Source organism: Passer domesticus, chromosome 1 (genome assembly GCF_036417665.1).
Source record: "Passer domesticus isolate bPasDom1 chromosome 1, bPasDom1.hap1, whole genome shotgun sequence".
NCBI lineage: Eukaryota > Metazoa > Chordata > Aves > Passeriformes > Passeridae > Passer > Passer domesticus.
The window spans coordinates 132,818,038-132,841,569 of NC_087474.1; the positions used below are offsets into that span (position 1 = coordinate 132,818,038).

Consider the following 23,532-nt stretch of genomic DNA (forward strand, 5'->3'; position numbering starts at 1 on the left):
TTGGTTTTTTTTTTTTTTTTTTTTTTTTGTTGTTTGTTTTTGGTTTGGTTTGGGATGTTTGGAGCTGGTTGGTTTTTGTTCATTTGTTTGTTTTAGAGGGACATCATCTTGGAGATGGCAATACTTCTTACTTTGTACTGATTTCAGCTAACAAAAAATTGCTTGTCTGCTCATCTATACTTCAACTCTTCTCAGTATTAGATAACATTAACTCACTTCAATATCAGGTTATTCATTAATGACTGAGAATGCTTCTCCCAGCAGAATTAGCTCACTTAGCTCATTGCCAAGTTTGTGTTTAGTTTTATGTCCAGAAAACATTTATAAATGACATGGTTGCACTGGAGATGATCACAAACAGCGTTATTTATGTTTAACTTTTCTCTTTGTTTAACTCTCCTCCATTTATCTGACCAACAGACAGTTGGCCATAAAGAACAGTTTATGTTCCAGTGCTTTTATTGTACTTCAGTTTACTTCCTAGAGCCCCAAACTTTTCATGGGGAAGGTGGAGCATATGTTTCAAAAGACTGCTGGTTATTCTTCTTGAGAAGGTCTTGTCATCCAAATCAAGAAATTACCCTAACAATCAACTAACTGTGGCCTCCTGTTATTTTCTGACACCATTTTTAACCTATGGGCCTGATACAGCCATGTGTTAGAATACTTCTGATTTTAGGAAGGCTTCTCTGTGCAGAGAACCTTGGGCTTTCCTTTTCCTTTCACACAAGTTTCACCTTTCTTAGATTCTGCTTAATCACGCAGAGCTTATGCTAATTTCTGCCTAAAAATTGGTCTCTAGTTAGTTACTGAATTTCATGCAAGAAACCTACCTCATCTTCTGTAAGAGATGGATCTTCCTCTCGAGACTTGTAAGACACTGAACTAAGCCTCTGTAAAAAAGGAAGAAAGAAAGAAAATAAAAGGCTCATTACCCATGAACAGTGTGAAATCTGTAACAAAACCCTCCCATTATAATCAATACATTATATTTTATGGTCATTTGCTCTCAAGTTCCATTATACATAGCTAATACCCCCACTATTCAGAGTACTTCTCTGGAGATAACAGCCCTGAGGTTAGTAAAGCTTTTTAATGTATCTGCTTTTGTCCTGACCTGAAAAGGGTAAAAAAAATGCAATGGTTAAAACAAATGCTGCACCACTGTATCCCTGCCTTTACACCTCTTATGAAATATCTGCAGAGGCTTCTGAACAATTGAAGTCAGCTGTTGTGATACACCAGTTGCCCTTTCACAGGGTTTTCAGATACACTTTTAGATGACAAAAGAACAATACTCAGCTGACACCTTCTGGATGATTGCTGCCCTTCATTCTGTAGATCCTGGATGTGCTGCATGGGACAGCTGTGTCCTCCACCCCTGGAATGCAGTTCCTGTGCAGAGGTGCTCAGAAGCCTGACCTCACAACCACTCAGACCTGCTGCAGCCATCCTGAGCTGGAGCCAGGTCACACATCAGAGTCACTGAAGGATGGAGGGCTTGGTTTGGTATCAAGTCAAATTTCAAGCATCTAAAGTGTTCTGTATAAAACAGGTCATGAAGCATCAGGGGAAAAGCATTTTGCTCTTGTGAAAAATGCCTTTGGACCATTACAACAACAAAGACCCATTACAACAACAAAGACCCCAGCAGCTGTGGGATGCCTCCTCTCTGGACCAAGAAGGCTTTGCTGGACTCCTCCTCCACAGAGATTCAGAGGAAGCCATCCAGTACTGTAAGAGGCTGTATTTTGGAGTTTCACACAACTTCTCCAACTAAAATACTTCATACCACCTCCAGTGCAAGCCAACATGGAAGACTAGAGCTATTTTAACACAGTCAATAAAATACCACTTCCAGGCACACAACATGTTTTGGTTTTTTTTTTTTTCCTCTCAGAGGCTCATTGTGATAGATTCTTTCCTCCTTCCATTTTCTTGCTGTTTTTACTTCTGGTAAAATACCAAACTTCAGGTCCCTGGGCACTTCTGACAGACCCCAGCCCAAAAAGCACACGGAAGTTCTGCTTGCTGTACCTGAAGAGCTTCCCTTACGCCAACAAACTCCCTGACTTCTTTCTCACTGACTGGAGAACAGTGCTCTTTAATTTGTGATTTGTTTACTCTTAAAAAAAAAAAAACAACCAAGCAACTAAGAAAAAAAAGGAAAAAGGAAAAATTCAAATATATATTTTGGCCTTGTATTAAATCTGCTTCACTACAGCAACTTCCTTTAGTCTCTCCTATCTGCATCTTCTTCTGCTGAGGAGGAAGCTACTAATTTCATCCTCACACATTAAAACAAGCATGTGCTCATAAAATTCTTCAGTGATTTTTGTGTCATCAGTGTGTCTATAAGCACCATGTGTCAGGACCCCTTCTACAGTTTCCCACTCAAGTACTGATAAATACCCCAGGCTGTTTGCCATCCTGTGCTGTTCCCCTGGTACAGCATTCTTTCTTCTAAATATGAAGCTTGTGACACATCCAGTTTGGAGGATATTGTTTTCTTAAAATCTTAAGATTTTAAATGGGAAACTTAAATCCCACTGGCCCCTGAATATTTTGTACCTAGCAACATTTTAAATAATGCTGAAACCTCAACAGTAACAATGCAAACCACACGTGTCCTTATTTGCCTTCTGCTTTCCTTTCATTCCTTGACGGCACTTGATATTTTGCTCTTTGGCTCAGCTGCTGCTCCTGACTTGGGCACAAGAATAAGAACATTCTCTGGTGCATTTTTAAGAGATGTTTTGCTTATCCTCAGATTGTGCAAAGCTGAAATCAGATGACAGACAAATGGACACACAGATAGCACTTCTACCAGTGCTCACTCTGGAAAGACCTGGGTGAAAAAGGAGATCCATACTCCCTTTTTAAATAAAAGATAGAACTAAAGAAATCTATTTTGCTTTTTCAGTATTATTAGAAGAATGATGTTCAAGGTTTTGTAGGTGATAGAGGCCTGTAAGAGGCCTTGTGCTATTAAAGGTGTCTTTCTTCACCAAGTCTTTCCAAAGGATTTAGCTGGGTCACAGCCAAAAACGAGTTTAGTTAAGTTTTCATCCATTATTTCACATCTGGCTCTCAAAAGGATGCTTTCTAGCTTTCATGCTGTTATGTACGGGAATGGTCTCTGGCTTGGTCCATCTAGTTCTCTCCCAGACTGGAGTGCTTCAGGGACTGGCATGGGCTGGGGGTCACCCTGGCTGCCCTCTTTTAGACTGAGAGTGAAACAGCTTGGGCACAGCCTGTTCTCTCTGCTGGCAGGTACAAGCCTTGGTTACACAGGTGCCTCCCTGCCTGTCCCTTCTGTGTGCCCTCATGGTAGTGAGGGAGACTTGCATGACACACACACAACCTCTGTCTTCAGCACGGCCAGGGCAGAAGGTTGAAGAGTTTGGGATACAGATGTCATGCTAAACAAAGAGCTAAGTAGAAGAAGAAAGGAAGCAAAACCAGAAACACCTATGGAGTCTAACTAAAAGAGTTATCAGTGTAACATACATTTCCATGAACATCTTGGTTTTGCTTGCCACATCAAAAAAAACCAGGCGTTGCTCTGGATTCAATTGCTTGAAGCAGCAAAATACAGGGAAAAACTATCATCATCACAACAGAAAAACAATCCCACAGCCCCCTCCCCACACAATGCCAACAATAATGACATTTATATATTCCATCAATTACCATCTCCAGCTCTGCTGCAGCTGTAGCTCTCAAGGACAGGACAGGCACACACCTCAATGCATAATGCATGTACCCAGCAGCGCACAGCAATGATCTGATGCTGCCCAAGATTTAACTCGGGGTGGCTTCAGCTCTGAATAAATTTTAATTAGACAAACACCTTTTTTCCTGGCACTTAGGGGACTGCATGTGTCATCTCTTGATTAATCCTTCAAAACCTGAACGATTTTAATCAATTCCCACTCCTGGCAGTTACTGACGCTGCATACACGGTGTGCTGGGGAGCTACAGAGCAGCAAAGGCTTTTCCTTTGTATTGGTGCCTGGGAAATACAATTACTTTCTGCTAGTCTTTTCACACCTGGTAGGAAAAATATCACTTTTACACTAAGCTGTTTATCTAAAAGTCTAATTAGAAATTACTTATGGCTGGAATGTGGGAGGGGGCAATGTTGCTGGATTATTGTTGACAGTCACATCTTAATTTTTTACTTAATGAGATCATTGTTGTAAAAATGTGCAATGAAGAGTCTAGCTAAACAATCTTTATATTGCAAGAAGTCTTGAGTTTATTCATTTGGGCTATATTGTGCTTTACAAGTTACATGGTTAGATATTTATTTAACAAGATACTCTTCGGCCTTCTTCCTGGATTACTGAAATTCTTCAAGTAAGAGAACAACCAGAAGCAAGTAACAATACCTCATCTCTGCTGTGATTTTTACATAAATATTTACATTTAAAAGTCACACTGCATCTTAAGAACTTTTTTGAAATTTTCATCAATACCTACCTAATATTATTTGATGACTTGGACACCAGAAACCTGCTAAACCTACAGTTCTTTCATTCACCGTTAATAAGAAGATATCTAAACATTCTGAAAAATGCAAACTCAACAATTTATGAAAAGTCTCTGCTATGGTCTGAAAGCATCCTTAAAATGTCTTCAGATATAAAACTACAAATGGGAAAAGAAACTGCAGAAAATGTCGTAATTTTATATTTCAAGGAATTCATCACAACTCGTTCCTAGTGAGGAAGCATAAGCTGCTGAGAAAACTTAATTTTTGGCTGTGATTTCAGCACTTAGAAATTCCTTACACTCTGTTTATATGTGATATACAGAATTTGACAAATATAAAAGCATACAGCTGCAGTCTCTCTCTCTTTCTATCCCTCTCTCCTACAGAAAAAGACAAAGTGAGTGCCTAACACTTGCACAGCTAAGTCAAGGTGGACCAATGAAAGAGGCACATCTAAAGTAAGGACATCCACCAAGGATGCCCCCCTCTCCTTTTTGTAAATTGCAGTTTCATTAGGAAGAAAAAGAAGAGGGGTATTCAGAACAACATATAGATGGTGACAGAGATACTGGATGCCCTTTGTAATAGCTTCCACAAGTATAATAACATCAAACAAAGAAGCAGAAGCCTCCTATGCAATTCCTGGATAATATTTGGGAAAAGCCTTATGTAGTGCATAGCTGCAACAATCAAAAATACAGGCAGCAACAGAATGAGCATATAGCCCTAACACAAAGATTCTACTATATACTATAATATTTCTATTTACAGTCTTGCTTCATCTTGAGTGGGCTTTTTTCTTGTTATTTTTTTGTTACTGAAAAATAAAATCCTCTCCCACCATATGTTCTCAATCATTATTTGGCTGTTTGATGAGGACAAATATTTGCAGTATTTACCTTTTCTGGTTTACTCGCTCCTTCTGTCACTTCTTCTTCCACTTCTTTTTCTTGCACATTTTCATTTTCATCAAGAAGTTTCATGGGTACTGGAGGGGGAAGTTCATCCTCCACATCTGGTATGTTGTCAAGAGGACTTTCTGAATTTGCACTTTGGCGACTCTTCTTATTTCGGTCAACAGATGCATATTCTGCTGACTCAATTCTGCACTCAGGAATCTGATTCTGACCTTCAGAAACTGTCAGTGAAGTCTTTGATTTGCTGTTAGAGTTCCCTTCCATGCTGGCTACTGCTCCAACATCTTTAATTTCCTTCACAGTTTCATACAAGCAGTCTTCAACTATGTTCTCCTGAGAGGAACTGTCTTTCAAGACTTCATAAGGCCCTTCCATTCCAAGACCTTGATCATTTTCTGCATTTCTAGATGAGATTATAGTTTCCATGGGGTTGTTAGGGGGAATACTGGGTAGTTCCCGGCTCTGGTGACACTTTATAGACTTTCCAAGACTATCCTGTTGATCTAGTAGATCAGATGTCTGTACTTCTTCATAAGGCTGGATACAGGCAGCTGTACTGTCCTCAGAAAGAACTAAAGAAAATTACAAAGAAGTATTACAAAGGCATAACTAAAAGATGTGATTTGGTACTCTCTACATCACTTTGGTTTTGTGACATTCTGGAAAGGATAAATTATTCTAATGCCTGGAAATGGCTGGTGATTAGCATGCTTTTTGCTTATCAAAAGGTTTCAGTTACAGACATTTCTGCAATCTACTGGTAAAATATCTTTCTTACAACAACTAAAACAGTCTGTACACCCCCAATTCACATTATATGGCAACAGCATTCACTGTCAGAACAGGGGGTGGGAGGTTAGCTGTGCATGGATATTCAGCTGCCTTGTACTCAGTTTCACTGAATGATTACAGAGTGCTCAGTAGTCTCAGATGGGAAACAGGTGGGAGGCCTCAAACCAAGTGCCTTAAAAAATCCTCGTCAGATTTTCCTCTTTGCATTTCCCCATTCTTTGGAATCAAAAGGAAAGCATTCCTTCTTCCTCCCCACCATCCTTCAGCTTGTTTAACATGCTGGCCCAGTTCTGGTTGGAACTGCACTTCGCTCAGCCCTCCCTGCACGCCACAGCAGAAGCTCCTCACCGAGAGCTGAGCCGTGCTTCTCTTAGTCTCGCAGCACATAATGTTGGCTGACAACCTACTAACGAGCTGGCCATATGCACAAGAGAGAAGACTAGACTTCAGGAGGTAGTGTCAGGCAGAACATGTTGTTTCAGGTCCCAGAAGTGGGCCACATGTCATTGTCACTAGAGGGTATAAGGGACTGAAATATATGGGGCTTCTCATCTTACACCACACGTGTGACATTTGCATACATTCATGGACATATACAAGCATGTTTCAAGCAGGGTAGATAACTTTATCTCACACTACTTCTTTAAAAAATCACTTCTGAACAGCTTTACTTTTCCTAGCACAGTTCCTAAGGCACTGTCTCAACAAAAACAACCCATTCTTCTGTGTCCTTCAGTGTATTTGACATGGTGACAGAAGCGTTGCCAAAGCAATCAATGCCCTTGATTTGCTGGTTGCCATGGACATTGCTTTCTCTTCTGTTCAGGGCATGCAGACATAGTCAGCACCTGCAGGGTGCCATACCCTGACTGCAAGACTCAGGACAGAGCTGGAGGTGTGAGATGATAATCACTGAATGGGAGATGGGAGTTTTGCCTTTCTGGTCCTTGATTCTAGAGATTTCTGTGCTGTGCTGAGCACCCTTACAGAACCCAGAAAGCACATTCAGGCTGGAGGGGATAATTAAAAGCAATGAGAGCTCAAGTTTCTGTATTTTTGTGGTTATGGGTGTTAGCACAGAAGGGGTTGGTGTAGCTGAAGGTTTGGCATAGATAAGACAATGCTGGCAGGTTGGACAAAGGAAAAAAAACACAGCATTTGGTTCTTCTTCCATAAACCTGCCCCTGCTCAAAAAGCTAGCAGAAACAGTAATAAAAAGAGCTATTAACAAAAACTGCATAAAGTGTAAGTAAAAAATTAAAGCACAGGGGTTCCTGTTATTCAGAAGGGTTGTTATGCTGAGTGTAACATCAGACAGTCTGAAAACTGTCTGCTGGTTGACAGCACACCTTTTAGCAGCAGCTCTGACAGCTGCGCATGTGGTGACTCATGGCAGAGAGAAACACTTCCATTCTGCAGGGCTTTGCTCTGCACATCAAGTCCCTCAGGGAACCACACACCTACATACACAAGCCAGTGGATGGGAACAGCAATTAGCTGCAAAAACAAAGTTTAAAAGTTACTTTGGATACTTGTCTCTAAGGGGTAAAGTCTGAATAGCTTAGCCTCTGCTTGCAGGAGATGACGAGAGAGCTGTAAGTTGGAGTGCAGCCCCTGGTGTTGGTGTTAGTGTGAAGACAACAGTTGGCTCCCAGTGGCTCTGAGCTGAGAGTGAGTTTATTTTTAGGTGCAGCTGAGTAAAATATTTTCCAGTGATACATCAGGGTGAATCATTTTGAGTGTTCAGCAAAGCAAAGACTAAGGGGAAAAAAAAGGAAGCCCATTTATGTTGCCTGCTTTCTAAAATATGAAAATATAAGTGACAGTACAGCACAGGACTGTGATCCAAAGCTGTAATCCCTGGAGGAGGACCTGCAATATGTCCACAACCTCCTGAAGCACTTTTGAAACTCTAAGGTGCAGCTTCATCTTCTTGTTTTATCCCAGTTCCATAGCTTATCAAGATTAGGGAAGGTCCCATTCTCTGCCTGATCACCTGGTCAATCTGCAGGTATGGCTTGGTGACCCAGACCTGGTGGCCCAGGAGGGGACCTCAGCACCTCCTCCCAGTGCTGGCTGGTGTGGAGGACTGGAAGCAGCAGCTAGGACTGTGCCAGAGCACGCCCAGGAGTGGAGTGGAGATGCACCCTAAACCACCTGAATCTCCATGAGATGATCATCTCCACTGACCTCCCAGCAAGGCAAATTACTCCACGGCATTTTTTACCTTGGTTGTAAGTTCTGTGTGATCTGGTGTCAGACCTGCAGAGGTGTGCAGGGAATTCTGACACATGGCTTGCCTGTGTGCTTGGGAAGCTGATGGATAACACCCGAAACCTGCGGGATCCCGAGCACCGGATGGTGCTGCTGGCTCATCCCACCCCAGGGGCTGCCATACTCACCATCACCGTTGCTGAGGGCTCCATTCTGTTCACTGTTTGGGGGAGGCTCCGTGACCGAGCTCGTGATGGAATGGCTGAAAACCTCCTTCTCGGAAGGCTGCAACACAGACCAGTTACTGCTGGTCAGAATGAACCTTCACATGAACACACACACAACCAATTTCATTGTCATCTCCGGAGCTCTGACCCACAGGTATCATTGGCAGAAGAAGCAAACCATGCCAACTAGATTCAAAGATTTGAGTGCCTGTGTTTGCAGATGCTAAAAAGAAATAAGTGCAAAGATGTCCAGAGTGATGTCCTTTTCAAGCTTTATGGTAATAGATATTACCATGGCTTTAACTCTTGAGAAGACAGCAGCTGACAAAGGTTACACTGCATTGGGCTGCAAATGGATGGAGGGGAAGGCTGGAATGCAGTGGTGGCAGAAAGGGCACTGAGAAAGTGCAGATTATCAGCATCTACACAAATTTTCCTCTTCTTCCCCTTCTGCAACTTTTGAAGTTCCCCATGCTCAACCATCTCAAAATTCCTGAGCTATTCTCTAATCTGTTGTATTTTGCAAGGAGCTCGGTACAAACCAACCACAAGACAGACACAAGCTGCCAGAAATAAATACTCACCACATTCATCAGATTTTCATGATCTCCATTCTGACTTTTGGCCTTCTTTTCCCTTAATGAAAAAGGCACATTAATTTTTACTACAAATTATGCTAATATACAAATACCAATCATTCACAGACCTTGCATTCCTGCAGGGAACAGAACTATGATTCACAGTAATATTGAAAATGGAGTAACTGAAAATTATTACAGGAATTTGTATGACCTCTGTGTAAAAACACCAATGAGGCAGAATGGTGATAAACATAACTGAAGTGGTACAACAAACACACAAAACTCTTCTTCTCACTCAATGTAAGATCACAGTGAGAAATGACTGATGGTTATTATAATATAATATAAATAATTATGTAGAGACAGGACATGGGGAAATGGCTTCAAACCAAAAGGGAGTAGGTTTAGATTAAATATTAGGAAAAAGTTCTTTACTGTGAGGGTGGTGAGACACTGGAACAAATTACTCCAAGAAGCAACTACTGGTGGATGCCCCATCCCTGGCAGTGTCCAAGGCCACACTGGATGGGGCTCTGAGCAATCTGGTCTGGTGAAACGTGTCCCTGCCCATGACAGGGAACTAGATGATCTTTCAAGTCCCTTCCAACCCAGGCCATTCTATGATTCTATGTTAATAAAAATATTATTATTCAATTTAATAATATTGGAAATGCTCAGATACATATTCTGGTTATAGACTACTTAGGAAGTCCCTTAAACTGTGTCAGAAAAAAAATGTGTGTCCTGTGAGGAATTAGAAAAGGCCAACAAAATCCAGGTAAGCAAAAATGGTACTCAAATGATAATAGGCATGAGCAGTTCAAAAAGGCATACAAATTTCACAGCAGCAGAGGACTACAGTTTTAAAGGAATCCCATTTCCCTGGGTCTTTCATAGGAGTCTAAGTATGGATCACATTTCCAGGTTTTACCATTTGGGAAATGCAGCTCTTGCTCAGAAATACTGCAATAAAGTATGAGCTTAAAATAATGTTAGTCCTTCCCCTAGATGAAAATTCAAATAAAAAGGTGAGAAAATATTGACAATATGAAATTTTTGCTTCTTCTAAAGTCTGCAGTGAACTGTACTTCCACATTATCAACTGTTAAAATTCTTCCTAATTGGGAAATAACAAAACAGCAAGTGAGCATGCACCAGTGAAGAGCAGAGAAAGTTAAAAGCTGGATTTCCTCTCTGGAAGTTTTTCTGACTCTGACATTTTAAAAAGACCAAATTTCATTCAGTTTTCTATGTCCTCATCCATTTTTGAAGTGTAAGCCAGGAAGAAATTCTGCACAATTGCATTTATGCATAAACAACCTGCTGTACAGAATGACCTGAAACAAAAGATATTATGTCCAAACTAGCAACACAAGAATTTATTAAAAAACATCACCAGAATATTTCAGGCAATGTATCTCTGTAATTGCAAAGATTACTCAGTGGTTTGACCCATCTTTCTAGAGATGTTTCAAGGATTGGTGTGTTAGAAAACATAGACTTATAGAATTATTTGGGTTGGAAAAGGCCTTAAAGATGATACACAGTCCCTAAATGCATCCCTTGTGGGATAAAGAATATTTAAAACAGGTTTTCTATTTTAAAATAAATTTAAAAAAATTCTATTTTTTTTTTACACAGATATCACAGCAAACTGGGACAAAAAGAAGATACTGAAGTGTCAACTTACAGTTTACAAAAGTGTTTCACCTGAACCACATGAAATTACATGTTCTAACTTAGGCTTTTTAGGGTTTCAACCAACTATGGGACCTGTTTTTGCCCACAACTGTTTTTTGCATGGTGGGCATTAGATAAATCCTGCTGAAATACACCCTGTGAAAATACACCACTGTAGACACATCCTGTGCCAATACAGTGCATTTTATGGCTGCACAATTTCCTCACTGTTCTCAAAGCTGGAGGGATGAAAGCACATGCTCCTTATAGGCATATGCATCCAAACTGCAGATTTTGCTGCTGTACTGGATTTTTTCCCCCATATAACTTGGTTGATTCATCTGTGCTGACAAAATATAACAATATGGACCACAGCAGTCCCACTCCTCATAGAGAAGGGTCTGACTGCTCTGCCTGTGGAAGGGCACCACGGACAGGCTGCAGCTTCCCTGTGCAGCCAGTAGGGCTCAGTTTACATGTCATGAAGGAGCCTTCAAACATGCATAAACAAAGCCACTAGAAGTGGCTCTATGGGTGAAATTCAATCCTCTTATGGAGAAGAAAATAAGGATAAGGCATAAGGCATTAATTAGTACCACTGTTTGATCCTTACTCATTTTTGCTTGAAAGGCAGGATCAAAACTATGTTCCCTATGCCTCAGGAATGGCCACAGCAAAGCTGAAGTACATCATCACTTCCCTTTCCTTTTTGCCTAGATTTTTTTGGTCCTGTTTAGCCCACCTGATGTTCTCAGTTTCAGCTTAGGGGTGTGATTTGCTAACACTCAGTGTCTGCCTGGGCTGCAGGCTTCTGCTTAGGGGAAACCAAATTGTGTAATTCAGTACAATTGTGTACTTCCTTCACAGCAAAAGAAAAATAGAATTTAGATTTTAGAATGAATAGAACTGTTCAAACTGAAGTTTGCTCTGAAAAAGGTACCTTTCTTTTTTAATTTCTGTACCTCAGTCCTAAGTATTTCCTGCTAACTATTTACACATGAAGCTATGTCCATAGTGAACCATTAAGCCCTGGAGCCTTACCCATTGCAGCTGGAGCAAAGGAAGATGAGGAAGGTGAGGAACAAGAGTGTTGTCATGGCTGCCAAACTTCCCCACAGGATTATGTGGATCTGTCCAGTGCCTAAAAAAACACCCTCTAGCCCCATGGTACTAGCAGGAGCTGGTATCACTTGGGGTTGAAGAAGTTACTCCTTGAAGAAGACGGACATCTGTGCCGCATGCACCTTCTGTTTCTGCAGAAGGAAAGAAAAACACCATCAGAGGCTAAGAGAAATTTTGAAGATAATGAATCTGACAGCTACAAGTCTGGCAGGAGAGATTTTCAAATCCAGATCTTATGAAAACCAGTTTCAAGTACAAGCCAGCCAGCCAAAGAGATTTTCAGCTACATTTCTGACAGTAACATAGAACAGATTTGTCAAATATTAACACAAGCTGTTACCTATCTACAATCTCAATATGAATAAAAGGTAGCACAGCATCTCTGTACGTGGATCTTCAGGAAAAGATTTATAAATCTGCTTTGAGGGCCAGAGTAATCTATTTTGTGGTTATATTTGCAAATTTCATGGAAAAGTGAGCTTTTGAAACCAGCTACAACTTCTGCAAAGTTAACAAGCCAAAAAGAGAGCAGCAGCAAGCATTCACCTCCTCTCTCTCAGTCTCTCCTGCCTGCATGTGATTCGAGGCTTAAAGTGCAGTGACAAATAAACTAGGTAAGTCTTTGAAAGGAATACCACAAAAACCTTTCTCACAGCAGATAAGATCCAGTCTTATTTCTGTGTGACATGCTTATTTTCTTAATAGTATGTCTGGAGAGTAACAATATTGGACTTTCTTTTTTAGCTTCTCCCCACCTGAGTCTGAGAAAACAACAGAGCAAAGTAAACAGGGTGGTTTTAAGAACCTGAATAAACACAACTTTTGCTACAGCACAGCAGCCCGTGGAGAATACTCCTGGGTAAACCTTACTTGTGACATACAAGTTTTGGTATACAATATATTCTAAAATTCTGTACATATATTTAATGCAATACATGGTTGACATGGCAAAATTAAAAAGAAGTTATTAATTCTTCACTGCTGAAGGTATCAATTCCTCCATAATTTGAGAACAGGTTATGCAAAGCCTATTTACAGGCTTTCAGGATGACTAGATTGATAACAACTGAAATAGAATACAATGGCCAAGAAATGAGCAGATATATTTTGGGAATGAAAAAGTAGCACAAATATAAGATTGACAATGTCTAAAGCCACTAATGACTTACTTTAATGCATCATTTTCATTGAATTTTTTTTGTATAGGAAATATGTATGTACCTATATTTATTTCTTTGCAGCAGAAGCATCCTTTGTAAAAAAAAATTCAAATAGGTACTATATCGTACTTGTATACAAAAACATACCAGCATTTTGTTAAATATCTTATGAGAAAAGAATATTTATTTCTAGAAAAAGGCCATTCAGATCAGAGTAAATCTGGTGAATCAGAGAAGACATTAGTTACACACAACAACTAAGTTAGGTGACTGGGTAGGTTGGGTAGCTCTTACAAGTAGTATTTCTCTTCCTGCATAAAATGGACTCATTCATTTCAACCATGCAGAATCAGACTTCTGAACACCTTCCAAGAAGAACCTCACTAATTTACCCACAGTGGATAAACGCTTTAAAAAAAACAACTTTTCCCTTTAGATAATCATGGCATTGGATATAAACTGAAATGGGAAGAAACAAACAAAAGATGAGAAAAGTTGCTGATCCTGAAAAGACCAATTTCAAGGTGCAGCTAAATAATTTTAGTTTGGGCAAGAAACAAGAAAGCCAGACATTGTGTAACTTCTCCAAACCCCTAAATAGACAGGAAGAACAGGTGCCACACACCTTGGCAAAGCACACACATCTTAAGTCTTGAGCCTTACACCCAAGAGCCAGCGCTCTTCAGCGATGACCACTGCCAGGCAATGTGCCTCTCTGCTCATCTTGGCACAGCCTGGAAAATTAAACCTTTAAAAGCAGTGGCAGATCACTCTAAAAATTATGTACGCAGCAGATGTCACAGCCCTGCCTCATCCCTATTTTAAAGCCCAGGTTGGGTTATTTCTACTGCGAGTCACAGTCATAGCACTGACTGTGAAATAGAGAGACCTTAAAGGAAACCATATCAGGTTTAGTCAGGAGAAAACTTGGTGTAATGCCCACAAAGACCTCTGTGATGTCATGCAAGGGCACTGCATTCAATGCCATTCAATTCCACCATTCAGGTATGGATCCCTGTAAAGGTGATGGAATGTCCTCATCTAGAAAACATTACAAAGCACACTGTGCTGGCTGCCTTAACTGGCTCCAAGCCCTTGTTAAGGTGGTTGAATAGAAAGTACGAAAGTGCTTCCCTTTTAAACTTTTCTTTTTCGTGAATTTTCAAAGACATTTTCTGCCCTGCTAAAACTTAGAAAAAATTCTTTTAAAATATTTTAATTTCTTTTGTCCAATCCTTTTGCCTTCAAAATCCCCCCATTTTCCTTTTTTCTTTGAAAAAAAAGTTAAACTAAAATAGAATGTAAAAACAAAGGAAACAGAACAAAATAATTTTTCATCATTTTTGCTGTCTTTTTTCCATGGTTTTCCCAAGAAATAAAAAGAATGCAAATGAAAAAAGGAATTTTTTTTTCAAATACTGAAATAAAGAAGAAAGATGGAAGGAAGTGATGGGAGGGAGGGAGGGAGGGAGGGAGGGATGGATTTGAAGTCTTTTTCTTAAAACGGAAATACATTTTTATTTTCTTTTAGAGCAGACACAGCCCTGTCTTGAAAGATATGTAAATTATTTCTACTACTAAGTTCATAATTTTGTATCTACTCTGAAGTAGGATACTATACTCTCAGAAGACTAAGTAATGTAACTTAAACAAATACTGTAAGGAAGGTGGTTTTTAAAAATTCTAAATATATACTCTTAAGTTTCCAGGACTTTAAAGATAATATTTAAGCTAAGGAAAGTTAAGGATACATGGGGAGCAGCCCCATGGAAAAGCTCTGTCTTTGAAGGCTTCAGAACAGAGTTAGGAAGTGTTGGTCTGAGCCAGAGCAGATGGAGCTCAGACTGAACTTCAAAAGGACTGAGATCAGAAACAGTCAGTGAAGGAAGACCTCTGTGTGTGATGTCAGGAGTGAAGCACAAGACTGAGGCATCCCACCAGGCAGAAGTCAAAGCAGCAAAGGGAATGACCAAGGGCAGAAGATGTAGTTAATTTACAGGAAACCAGCACGAAATGCTTTGACTGTATGCTGAGAGAAAGAGGTCAAAAAAGGACAGAATAGCACAGTGGCACTTGAACCAGCAGAGGTGACTGCTGCAGACACCTGTGCAAGCAGAACACAGAAATAACTAGGAACAGACTGATGACAGGTGAAGCCCTGAATGAAGGAAGCTGAGCAGGCAAAATGTGACAAGTGATTCCTCTTAGCTCCTTGAACAGCAGGAGTTTAGCATAAGTGCTAAATGACCTAGAATCTGCCCAGCACACATGACAACCAGAAGTAAATACAATTATAACACAAAAACATCTCAGCCTTCCAGCACCTAAAGGGGACTTAGAAGAAAACTAGTGAGGGACTTTTTTTAAAGGGCATGAAGTGATGGAACAAGAGGGAGTGGCTTTAAACTGAGTAGGTTTAGACTAGATTTCAAAGGAAATTTTTTTACAATGAGGGTGGTGAGGCACTGGAACAGGTTGCCCAGAGAAGCTGAGGATGCCCCATCCCTGGAAGTGTTAAACACCAGCTTGGATGGAGCTCTGAGCAACAGTGTCTAGTGAAAAGTGTCCCTGCCCTGGCAGGTGAGTTGGAACTGGATGACCTTTAATGTCCCTTCCAACTCAGGCCATTCTATGATTCTATGATTCTAGATTCACTCTCTGTGAACACTTATCATGTGGTGACATCAGAGGACTTACTCCTTCTGTTTAATGCCTCCCAAAACACGAGGCTGAAATAACATTCACCCAGGCTGGGGAATATTCCAGGAGAGCTCTTGAAGCTGGACCAGCATCCATCAGCTGCCCCAAGTAGCCCTGGATAGAAACCTGGCAAAGAAAACACAACTGCCTGAACTCCCTCTGCTTCCTCTACATGAATGCCTGGACATTAAAACATCAATTCCTAATATCTTGGATTTAGGAGATGCTCCAGAGGCTGGCTTTAAAGAGAAACTTATTTGAAATCATAATGATGGAACAACAAGCAGTTAATTTTTAAGAGCTTTCTGACAGCTAAAACGATTAACTCCTGCTTTTACAATAGAAAGTGATATTGTGCTGCCCTCTGGTGAATCTCTCTATTCTTAAAGAGAGTAACAGAGAAAAGCCTGGCAAATGAGGGTAAGAAACCTGTCTATTTCATCTATGGCAAAATCTAAACAATAGTCTGCATTCACATTTCAAAGTCACTACCAGTTCAGAAACCTAATCTTTACACTATATAGGATAGAATTTCTTCTTCTTGTTGGAACTTCTTGCTTTTTAGACATCAATATTTGCCATTATTGAAATCCCTATGATAAATGATGCCTGTAGCCATTCCTCAAAATTGCACTTAAGTGCCCAATTATATTTGTGGTTTCAAAATGACAGATATTTTGTTGCATAACCCACGCTTTCATGGTGAATAATGTGTTATTTTTGCTTGCGGCTATTGCAGGGACAAAGCAGAGCTGAGGCAGTTCAGCTTGACATGATGATGAGGAGAATGCAATTTTGGTTCCACAAAACCTGTATCTGGAGTGAAGCAGACAGACAGGCTGCAATGCTGGGGAGCACATGAAGGATAAATTTTAACTGGTGAGGAAGCTGCTGCAAAAGTTTGGCGTGAGACCCAAACACCTTTGAAGACTTGCATCCAAAAGACCCAGTGCACTTCAGGTCCAGGATCTGGCCAGGATTTTCTGAGCAAAGTCCTGCCTGAGTTTATGGTGGCACATGCAAAGGATGTATTTGTGACAGGCAGATGCCATGCTTTGGTGTCCCAGCAGGAGATGGCAGCGTGTCCCTCTCCCACCACCTTCCCCTTGGCTTCTTGATTTAGAGCAGTTTCATTCACATCCTGCTGCAAAGAACGCTGAGCCCACGCCTTCCAAAGAGAAAAGAGTGGGAAATGCCAACAGCTTCACCTCTCTGGGTTTCTTAATGAATTATAGATGGAGCACAGGCGAGAGACTAAATTGTTCTGACAAGTGAGCGACTTTGAATGTGAGAAGCCAAACGCGACAGGACAGGAGAGATCCAGGGAGGCTGCGGGATTGCGGCTCCCTGTCCGGGCTGTCAGGCTGTGCGTGGCTAACAGGGGCACTGCCCAGGTGCTTCATGTGCTCACCCCCGAGCTCTGTTACTGGACTCCCTTGTGACCTGCTCAGCTCCTACTGCTCTCTTTGCCCTGCCATCCCTCTGGCTCCCAGTGCTCTCAGTTATCCACTGGTAAACTGCAAAACAGATCAGGGAGATGAGATGGTTTGGAAGATCCCCTCCACCCCACAGAAGGCCTGGCAAAGAGTGGAGAGAGTGGGAAAGAAGGTTGGAATTTTTATCTGAGATTTTTATTACTCTGGTAGCAATCCCCCAGAGAACTGTATTAAACCAGAAAATGGGGAAGTACAAGATATGTGGACCCACAAACTGAGACAGGGGTTGAGAAGTATGAAGTAATGTCTTGTCGACATCCAGCGGCAAATGCTGTCATTCAACCACAAAACCAGACCAGAAACCTGGGCTGCAACAAACAGGCAACAGCAGAAATTGTCCTGCACGTGTGACTAACTCTCAATGTCAGAGCCTTTTATCTTCTGTTCCTCCAAATCCTGAAAATACACTTTCTCTATGAAGATAGCAACCTACAGGAGACCAGAGGATTTACCTTACTCCCACTCTAGAAAACTCCCTCTGCAATTTCAGACCCAGCACGCAGAGTACATCTCCGAGGGCCCAAAGTTGCCACAGTTGGTGGATTCCTGACAGCATAACCCAATAAGGCATTACACATGTAGTTTATTACATCATTCATGCATTTGTTCTTGTGTGGGCAAAACATTTGGGTCAAACTCTTCACAGGTATCTCCTACTGCAAGTCCTGCTTTGGAGCCTGTCTACAGAAGCTGGTGGGAATTGTGCTTTAATGAACATTAAGGTTGGGTCCACTGCAGTAAATGAAGCATGTTGGAGATAATTATCTTGTACAGCCCAAGCCCACAATCTCATACTCCCCTATCCTCCACAGAATAGGGGTTTTATTATCTTCCAGGAGTGGTCCCTGACCAGAGCTAACTCCTGAGTGGTGCATGGGACTGGTTTTGGGAAGGAGCCTTTTGAATGCAGCCAAAAAATGCTTCAGGCTGTTCTAACTTGGTAAAACCATATCTTTTGTGTTTCAGGCTGAGCCTCTGGTAACAGTGGGTCCTTTGGACCTTAATCCCCTCATACTAGAGATCCTTTTCTTCTCTCAGTACTTCTCCACACAGGACATGTCCAGCTTTCTATCCACTCTCCTCTTTCTCTCTCAGCTCCCAGTCCTGTTTGCTGCCTGAGGCAACCACCCTCTGCTACAGGTGACACACTACATTGAGATGTCAAAATAGGAAAAAGTGTGCATGAGAACGTAATAAAATAAATACAAAGATGTCAAAATTTTATCAAAAAGATACATTTCAGATAATTCTCAGGCATTAAAACAGATGCCACATTAAAACAGATGCCACATTAAAACAGATGCCACACTAAAACAGATGCTACTGTGGAACAGCCTGAATATACAAATGTGATCCTTGCTTTACATTGGTATTAAGTGAATAAGAGCAATTACAATTAAATGCTTCTGGAGACAGCAGGTGACAGGATTGCTGTTTGGACTGAGGTGCTGCCTGCAGAACATTTCCTAACACCACAGTGTTACTGGAGTCAAGATTGTGAAGTTTCTTCAAAGGCACTTAAAAAACATCGTAAAACATATTTGTAATTGGTCCAATTGCTGTTTCTGCATCTGCAATGGTTTCTTTTGGCTTCTAGCTGTCTAAATATAGATCCAGTACTGAACTACACAAACCTTAAGACCAAGATCACCTTTCTCATGCAGTACCCAGTGCATTTTGCTTTGAGGGTTCCTATGCACTAAATCAGGACAAATATTTTCCTACAACAGGTTAAAGCTCTTTGGTGGTGCAGTTGTGTTTTGAGCTGCTTGGCTTGGCAGTACCCTTTTACGAGAACAGTTCAAGACAGACACATCTTATTCAAGCTGTGAAGACCAGATGTGCACATAATTAAGGCCTGGTCCTGAAAGCCTGATGCTGGAAGGAATTACTGACATGGACTGAGCTGCTCTTGCAGGCTGTCAGACGAGCCTTGCAGAGACTGTGCATGCCACAAGCCTTCAAAATAGTTCATGATTCTGCTTTGTGAAGCAGCAGAATAATGAGGGTCTGATCTAATGTACCTGTACCTACTTCTTCAGAAAACATGGCTGGTCTATCAAAGCATGTGTGTGCTCTATAATGCAAAACCAGATCTAAGAAAAACTGAACAGTCCCAAACCACTGGTCACTTTTAACCCCTTCTAAGCCTTAGTATCTTCTAGAGAGAAACCAGGTCTCCCTGAACCCATCTATCTGTGGCACTGCAGAAAAATTAAAAAGCCTCTTGCAGCAGCAAAGGCTGATCCATGCCACAATCTGCATTCATATTCCCAGCAACTCATTCATGCCTTGTCAGACCACATCACCTCAAGGTCAATGTATTCAAAGTTGACCTGACTTCTCCTGCCACTCTTTCCTTTCCATTCCTACTAGAATTCTAGTAAGTGCACACAAGCCTGCCGTGCAGGCAGCCTCTCCTCAGAAAGAAAGAAATTTGGGAAAGTGGAAAGATTCAGGAAAGTTGTATGAACAATTAAGCATGTGAATTCAAGGGCTCGCTTCAAGACAGTGGAACAGTTTTCTTAAAATTTTGGAGGATTTCAGAAAATAAGAGATATCACTACCAAGGTTTCATAGCAGGCTGTAAAACTAAATTTTCAAAGGAAGGTGAGCATAACTGCATGTGAATGTGATTATGTCCCCGTGAAACACAGTCTGCATCCTGGGGTTAATATGCATGCATAATTATGCACCTAACCTGTCACAGAGCTATCACATTTATTTCCCACATTCACAAGGTCTTTCTGTGTATAAACCATACACTAACAAATCTCTGCCAAATGCAGCTTCCATTATAAATCAGGCTCTGAGCAAAGAGGTTTGTAACCAAAAACTGGAAGCTCACAAATTCATTCCACAGTGGCTAATAAGGCTCCCCCATTCCACTACCAGCAGTACAAACCTCCCCAAGCACAAACAGGGAGAAGGGGAGTGCTGAGGCCACAGCTCTCAAATGCAGAGCGCTGGCTGGGCTTGGCCAGCTGCTGAGGAAGAAACCCATAATGAAGCCTCTGTGCAACAGCTCCTAGGAACAGCACCACATATTTTCCCCAGGCTTTAGCAGCCAAATAATGACTGCCTCGAATGGGACAGCAGAAAAGCTTTATCTGCTGAGTGACCATGCCAAAGATTACAGCTTAATTGTAGCATTATTGTGTTCTTTCCCACACCCCCACAATATCCCATATTGCTTTCTGGCAGCAGTGAGGTAATTAGACCACAATTACTGCATACTTTAGAGCATATAGAAATGAAAGCTGTCTTTGTGTTTTCCAGCTCTGACACAACCACTCCTGATAGCTTTGCTTTTCCTGGAACTAGATGCTCTTTCATATTAAACAAGGCCAGTTTATAATTTCACTTTGCTGTTTATGTAATTCTACCATGCCAAATCCCCCTTCAGTTTTTGCAGGGCAACCACATTTCAAACAGCCCTTTTGCCATCTCAGGTAATAATAATGGAAACTGAGAAATTCCCCCTAGCTTGGGAAGCAGGCACACACAGAGTTTGTCTCAGTCACCTGACCTAAAAGACCTCTAAAATCCATGGCAATTGTACTTGTTCTCAAACTGCTGTTTGAATCAGGCCTATGAAACAATGCAACAAATAAATGGTACTTTTCCAGACGCTACTTCCAATTTCCAAAGGACCCCAACTGTATAAAATTACAAAAGATAGCAAAATATGTAGCAGAAAAACACAATGCTTTGATTGTCCCCAATGAAATACTGCTCTTTTTTTCCCCTAAAAAATAAAAAAGAAAATGAAAAAAAAAAAAAGAAAAAAAGAGAGAGACTTCTACTTAGAATGAGATTCCACTTCTGTATGTTTACATTTCTAAAACCAGGCTTTGGTTTACTCAGATGCTATCTGCAGGGTCCCACCTGTGAGATCTCATCTCTTTTCCTATCACAGGAGAAGATTAAATGACTTCTACTAATACTAAACTTTCAGATTGCTCAAATGTTATTATTTATAGTGAGAATAACTCTAACTAAACTGAGAAATTAAAAAGATGCCCTGTATCCAACTGTCAGCATGTTACAGCCTTTTAATGTGCCTTGAGTGAGATGCACCCCCAAAGTGAAGCACATGAAGATCATCCCAATTCTTTTAAAAATTAATCAAAATAATTTTAAATCTAAACAGTTCAGATTATTGAGTGCCAATGCTATCATAAAATCTATGGATATAAATGTCTGGAAGACAGGAGTGTTCCAGCGAAGCTAAATGATGGTCCTTGGAGGTAGAATACAAATTAAATCAGAAGGGCCTGTTATATTTAAGATTAAGTAATCTTGAAACAAAAGGAATTAGTGGGAATTGAGCTGTGTGATATCCCACAAGCAAGGGAGGCAGCTGTGATTTAACTTGGTGACAAACCAATTTCAAGAAAACAGAGTTCACCTTACAATGTACTTTGTACAGGTGTAGAGTTATTTCAAGGCCAAATTCCATTTCACTTTAATTGATTCAATAAAATAATTTTTACCTTTTTAGCATTTGTATCTCATTAGGAATGTCAGCTTTTCTTAGCCATTTGGTGCATATATGCAGAGCCTTCATTGCTGGAAATGGTCCCTCTTTTGAAGAGTTTACTTTTTGTCAAGACCAAGACAGCACATGAGAGAATCCCTGTTTAAATAGCTTCATTGTCATGAAAAAATGTCCAAGACAAAGAAGGATTTGGTGGGTTTTGAGGAGTTCTTGCAACTTATCCAGATACCTGGTGTCCCCAGTCAGTGCCGCCTCTCCGCGATCTTTGTTTTCCCTGAGTTGGAAACACAGCTATGTGTTCCCTGAGGGAAGGTGCCACCTTAATTCAATCTTGTAAAAATAATCTAAAGTGGCTGCCTCTGTGCTCTGCATGATCAGTAAAGACTCACTTCTTCCTGTGCAGAGAGGGCTACCTTCAAAGTTAGCTCTGAAGGTCATTCCTCATCTCTGACAGCCCAGTGACCTTTCAGACACCTAGAACTAGGAGAGCAGATATCTATAAATCATGGACAAAACCAGGGGAGGTTAATGTGTGCTGACCCACTGGGAAGAGCCTCAGATGCACTCCTCTGAGCTGACCCCCTTGGCTGACCCATCAGACCAGACAATGAGGATAACTGAGACTCTGGGCAGCAGGAGCAGCCCTGACAGACCACACCTTTTCACAGCCTCCCTCTCTGGCGCAATTTCAGTGCAATTTCTCCCCGAGACCAGCATAATGACATCGTTCTGCCCTTTCAATTGGAAGCAGAGGTGGGGTAAACTAAAACATCACTTGCTTTTGACAGTCCAGAATATCCTGTGGATTCACCTCCCCACTGAGCCACAGGAAAGGTCCTGCTTGGTACCTGCAGCAGCATGGAGCAGGGAGGCAAAATCCTGTCCTGCACCCCCCTACCAATGTTGTGACACATGGTGCATTTTATCCACCTTCTCTCCTGCTCTGGAGAGGGAAATATAAAACCCTAGGCTTGACCCCAACAGACCCAGGCAGCAGAAAATAATCATGAGTCCTGCAGGAGTGATCTACGAGCTGGGTACCACCCCCCTCAACACACCCAAAGCCCTTACTGCTTCATCCTGACACACAGCAAATGCAATTATGAGATCTAATCAACTGCAACTAATGTAATTCTGAAAGTCTTCACAGCTAACGAAAACCAGGTCTTTCCCTTCTCAATTTAATTGAGATGTTTGGTTCACACACCGTGGCAAAGAAACCCTCCACAAAGCTTTATATGAATATTGCATTTACATATCCAGCCTGTCACAGTATTGGGCTCTTTTTCCTGACTGTTGGATATTACATGGTAGGAAACTATCTGTCACGGGAAATGGACTTCAGAAAACAAATACTTTCTCACGTTGTTTCAAGGGAAATCTCCAGCTGAATGTCATCTACTAACTAGCACTTTGTAGCCTGAACTTGGCATAAAAAAACATTTCCTTAACATGAATAAATCATGATCTCTAGTAAAAATACCCTCCTCTTGCATTAAAGCAAGAATCAGAAGACAGAATTTGGCCTATAGCTTGTAAACTCAAATTTGTTGAATAACAAATGACTAAAGAAAATCCCTTTCCCCCTCTTCCTCCTGTTCTTCTTGTTGCCTGTTGGCATTGGTTTTTCTGCAGTTTAAACAT

At 41.1% G+C, this 23,532-nt stretch overlaps 1 protein-coding gene across 2 annotated transcripts in view; it reads right to left on the reverse strand.

Moving 5' to 3' along the window:
• The window catches only part of PAG1 (phosphoprotein membrane anchor with glycosphingolipid microdomains 1), a 42,749-nt gene that overhangs the window by 3,259 nt on the left and 15,958 nt on the right, over positions 1-23,532 (reverse strand). For both annotated transcript variants that reach the window (XM_064390199.1, XM_064390194.1), the window contains exons 3-7: positions 11,951-12,162; positions 9,233-9,284; positions 8,610-8,706; positions 5,398-5,987; positions 834-893 (exon numbers count right to left, since the gene is read on the reverse strand). In XM_064390199.1, coding sequence (XP_064246269.1) covers positions 834-893; positions 5,398-5,987; positions 8,610-8,706; positions 9,233-9,284; positions 11,951-12,075 — 924 coding nt within the window. In that variant the 5' untranslated portion in view covers positions 12,076-12,162. The remainder of the gene's footprint in view (positions 1-833; positions 894-5,397; positions 5,988-8,609; positions 8,707-9,232; positions 9,285-11,950; positions 12,163-23,532) is intronic.